Source organism: Ranitomeya variabilis, chromosome 2 (genome assembly GCF_051348905.1).
Source record: "Ranitomeya variabilis isolate aRanVar5 chromosome 2, aRanVar5.hap1, whole genome shotgun sequence".
In the NCBI taxonomy this organism is placed as follows: Eukaryota; Metazoa; Chordata; class Amphibia; order Anura; family Dendrobatidae; genus Ranitomeya; species Ranitomeya variabilis.
Window position 1 is genome coordinate 492,164,445 of NC_135233.1, and position 5,087 is coordinate 492,169,531.

At 43.2% G+C, this 5,087-nt stretch overlaps 1 protein-coding gene across 10 annotated transcripts in view; it reads left to right on the plus strand.

Annotated features, from left to right (window-relative positions):
* MYRF (myelin regulatory factor) overlaps positions 1-4,712 on the plus strand; it is a 186,990-nt gene extending 182,278 nt beyond the window's left edge. For 8 of the 10 annotated variants that reach the window (XM_077287932.1, XM_077287937.1, XM_077287938.1 and 5 more), the window contains 2 exons: positions 1,667-1,771; positions 3,871-4,582. In XM_077287932.1, the coding sequence (XP_077144047.1) occupies positions 1,667-1,771; positions 3,871-3,954 (189 nt within the window). In that variant the 3' untranslated portion in view covers positions 3,955-4,582. Of the gene's footprint in view, positions 1-1,666; positions 1,772-3,870 lie in introns of all 10 variants that reach the window. The other 2 variants (XM_077287933.1, XM_077287935.1) reach the window with 1 other exon arrangement.
* The last annotated feature ends 375 nt before the right edge of the window (positions 4,713-5,087 follow it).

Here is a 5,087-nt window from a genome sequence, read left to right on the forward strand (position 1 = left end):
CCCCCTCCAATGGGGCAGAAACGCGTCAGGAGGGACTTTTTTTTAAGGTTTGAGCACTTTATTATATTCTGAGTTGTATGTTTGAGCTCAGGTTCTTTAACAATAGCAGAAATATTTTAATAATAATCATTAAAAGTTATATTTTATTGGTTGTGCATAGATCGTTTTGCTTAGTCCTTCATTAACCCCTTCCTTCTATAAGTCATATGTCGGGTTCCTGACTTTTATTCGGGCTCACAAGCCAAGCCTGCATCTTTCCTGGCAGATGATGGCTGAATTATTTAGCCATCATCTGCCACCAACAGCCGAGGGTGGAGCTCCACTCTGCCCAGAGCTATTAACCTGTTAAATGCTGCTGTCAGTCTCTGAGGCATGCAATGCGCACTGGCATGGGGACACATTGTTTTACGTGCCCATCCGCGATATAATGCCGATGGGTTGCCATGATAGCCGGGAGTCTGCTGAAGCTCTCCGTGCTTGTCATGACTGTTCTCCTGTGTAAACCAGCCTGTGGCCATTCATAGGAGACCATGATTTTCCCTATACATAGCAGTGCTTATGCACAATGTGCAGCACAAGTGATCATACGTTCGCAGCTTCAAGTCCCCTAAAAGGAGTAACCATTACAGTGAGAAGTGAAAAAAAAAAGTTTTTAAAAATATAAAACAATTAACTAGTTAAAGTTACACCCTATTTCCGCCCCCCCCCCCCTCCCTCCCACCAAAAAATGAAGCATTAAAAAAAAAAAAAAAGATGATCCACATACCGTATTTGGTATCGGTGGGTTCATAAAAGTCTGACTTATCAAAATATAACACATATTAATTCGATCGGTAAACTGTGAAGTGAGAATAAAAATGTAAATGTCAGAACTATGTTTTTTTGGTTGTCTCAACATTGCAATAAAATGCAAATAGAAGCTATCAAAACATTGTATCTACCCCAAAATGGTATCAATAAAAACTTCCGTACAGGGCGTGAAAGAAAAGCTATCACACAGCCCCAGATCCCAAAAAAGGAAAACGTTACGGGTCACGGAAAATGGTGATACAAGAATTTTTATTTATTTTTTACAAATTAACTTTTTTTTTCCCACCACTTAAATGAAAAAAGTTAAACAAATAAGACTGAATGTTTGCTATCTGCCTAATGGTACTGACCTGGAGAATTATATCACCTTGTCAGGTTTATTGTATACTGACCATTGTAGGTAAAAACAACAAAAAAAAAAAATTCTGAAACTCCACTTTATTTGCAATTTTAATGCACTTGGAAATTTTTCCAGCTTTCCTGTGCATCACGATAAAATGAATGGTGTCATTCAAAAGTATTACTCATCCCTCAAAAACAAGCCTTCATATGGTTATGTGGATGGTAAAATAAAAAGTTATGGTCCTTGGAAGAAAGGGAGGAAAAAACGATAATTGGCAGCGTTCTGAAAGAGTTCAGATTGGATTGTGTTATATCCAGTGATATATGGATTCTAGGATGTGATTTTAAATTTAAAGAAAACCCAAGTAGCCAGGGAACATGAAGGGACTGTGCTTTATGGTGAGATTAATGATGCCTCCAGTCCAGTGTCCGTCACCTGGGACTTGTGGTGCTGTAATGAAGCACCTGTAGTTCCTCCCACTGTATGGTCACCGTGTCATGGTCTCTACCCCAGGTCTCAGGAGTCTGTGCCGCACCAGCCCCATCAACGCATCACCTGTGGTCTCTCCAGCTGTCTCCCTCCCAGGATTTCTCATTCCATCTTCAAGTGTCTCCTCCGGTGAGTGATCCGCTGTCCTGGATCTGTGTCTTCTGCTCATATACCGTATACTTATACCCATACACAATAACATACCGCCATAATAGATGTCCACGATCTGGAACACAATTCTGTGCCAATTCTTAAAGTAATCCCCTAAACTTAGAAGAAAATGCTGTCCCATCTACCTGCATGTTACAGCGCTGCAATTCATTACGACTGGCGTTTTTGTGCACAAGTCAATGGTGGACGTGCAGGAATAAGATGCATCAAATTCATTAAGAGGCACACGCCGCTCACATTTGGCGCATCTCCAATCTGCTTAGCAAGCTCTGCAGTACAGCATGCTGATGGTGGGCCGCTTGCTCAGACTGGTTCATTCAGAAGACAGCCTGTTACCACGTCAAGTGGATTCAGGTTTTTTTTTTACTCTACCATACAGCTCCAGAGATAGACATTTTTATTAAGTGTTGATGATCTTTACTAGTGATGAGCGAATTTGATCGGCTCCCTTCTTATTCGGCAAGCTATAGCGCTTACGGAATAAGCTGCATCGGGAACCTGGATATCTGGAGCGCTCCCGATCAGCTATCCGGCTCCGCAGCTGCATGTGTCGCGGCTATGTGACAGGCATAACACATGCATGGAGAGGCTGGGTGTTGTGACTGTCACACAGCCGTGACACATGCAGCTGCGGAGCCGGATAGCCGATTGGCCGGCGCGATCCGGGTTCCCGCTGTAGCTTATTCGTTAAGTGCTATAGCTTGCCGAATAAGCAGGGACCCGAACAAATTTGATAAACTCTAGTCTTTACCAGAGTAAAACCAGATTTTCTTTACCTGCAACAGGTCCTGTGTAGTGATGAGCGAATGTACCCAGATAAGGTGTTATCTCAGCATGCTCTGGTGCTAACCGATTGACAAAGTCCCTGTGTCTGCCTGTCTCGCCGCTCTTAGACAGTCACAACACATGCAGGGATTGCCCGTTTGTTATGCTATTCCTGCATGTGTTGCAGCTGTTGAACTGCCGTAAGACATGCAGCTTTGGGGACTCAAACATATTATTCAAGCACGCCAAAGACACTGTTAGCACCCGAGCATGGTTGCACATCACTAGTCCTCTGTAAAAGATGTACGATTCTGGCGACCTGCAGCCTAGAGGGCGCTTACTGCACACTATGTAGACATAAAACTCCATTATCCCCTCTAGTAGTAGATGCCGGAGGACACATTTTAAATAATATTACAAAATGTGAAAACTGGTCAATGCAGAACACAGGGCCTAAAACATGGTGCACACGAATGTTTAAGAGCGTCTCAAATTATAACCCACGTCCATACGCCTTTTTAGAGCAACATCAAAGTAATAGATCAGCACATCCAGCAACATGACATGTACAAGTTTGTGGCGGAATAGCGGTAATCAGTGTCAATGCTGATATGCACTACTGTTATATGGAGTATTCTTGCTTGCTCTGGTCTATTGGACATATGGATGTCAGATGGGAATCCAAAACTTCGGGACCCCTGTCTATCACATACAATGGAAAGCTACCTTGTATCCAAGGCTACTGTTCTGGCAGACTTGAGCTTCCCACGTACGGCCCATCCGGGACTTCCCCGTGTCGCCAGCCTCACCCTCTTCTAATTGTAGCGGTATAATGTGGTTCCTTTAGGCCCTTTCGGCATATGTATCTACTGCTCGTCAAAGGCATTCTCACAGGGTTGCAGAAGTGTAAAATATCGAATGGAGCCGTTGTTCTCCCTTCCCGGGTCCAGTGCTGCCTCTCCACCGCTGGTGCAGTCTTTGTTGATCACCTGCATTGGTGACGTCACATCTACAGAACTGTTGTAGCCAATCAATGAGTTCAGGGCACACTGCTACTTTTGATAGCATGATTTGCTGAGCTCAGTGATTGGTTGCAGGGGTTTCGAGCACTGTAGAAGTAAGATCACTGCTACAGGTCATCAATAAGAACTGGTGGAGAGGTAGCACTGGACCCACAAAAGGTGAGAAACAACCATTTGTCATTTTAAAGCTCGGCAAACCTATAGTACGCTGAAATTTGAGCAGGAACAACCCCTTTTAAAACTCTTGACCGGTGTCTCTTTCTCTCATAGGGCGCATCAACCTGTTATGACGCAACTGTGGATTCTTCAGAAGTTACAGACTATTATTTTAATTTTTACCGACTCTGCAACTGAAGCGCTCATTGGTCAGCTGGGAAATGTCCCACTTTCACGTGGATACAGACCACGTGTCCTCCCTTTGCCCCTTCCTCCCCCAGACTGCAGGCAGCCACGGGGTAATCCTACCTGTCACTGGATGTGCAACACTGGATCAAACCAAGTAGCACTGGATCCTAATGGGACCAACTGGAAATCTTAAGGCATTCACACTGGAGACACAGGGAACTATCCCCAAGCCAGAAACCTGGGATTTCTCTTATTCAAGGAGGAGGAAATGAATGGCTGAAGATGGGTGCAGATTCTTCTCCATCCTAATGATTTTCTGTATGTTTATTATTACAATTCTGTTACAAATCTTCCACCTAATATTGACCATCCCAATACTTAATCGAAGTTACCAGGACGGCGTCCTCAGTCCTTCGTACTGGCGCAATCTGAACTGTTAGATGCTGCCACTAAGCCCGAGGCCGCAGAAGCCGCTGCAAGTTACTGAAAACTGGAACAGATTTTGCGTCTTATCGTATTTTGTGTGATTTTTTTCTTCTCGTTTTGTGTTTTGTATTTAATTCCCTAACCACAGAAGTGCACTTAATCTTAACAAGACAGTTGAGGACCAAAGTCCGCCCTTTTAAAGGGGCATCCCAAAAAAAAAACAAACAAAAAAAAAAGCCTGATGGTGAGGCAGCACACCAAAGACTGAGCACCCAGCGTGCGTTTGCTGTCCAAAGAGATGCATTGGTGACTTTAAGAAGACCTAAAAACTGGACCCCTTTAAAAAAAAAAAAAAAAATTATCCTTATTAAATCCTGTAAATATCCCCCCCTTTACATTAATTATAAGACACTAATCGCGTGTTAGCATTTTAACCCTTTCATTACACTGCATGTACTGCACCAGAAGTAGTGGAAGGGGTAAAATGTGATCTTTTGACTGATGAGCTCAAAACATTTTTAATATTTTTTTTTTTAAATGTCTGATTTGTATTTATATTTCTCTTCCTTTGACAGCACTGTTCTCCCCCATCTCTACCCCGGTCTGTGGGTCTGAAAAAAAAATATCCTGCAACGTATAAATACCACAATATAAATATCTGAATAATGCTTTGTGCTGTTGTGTGACTGTACAAACACGGAGACGACAGGCGCTGG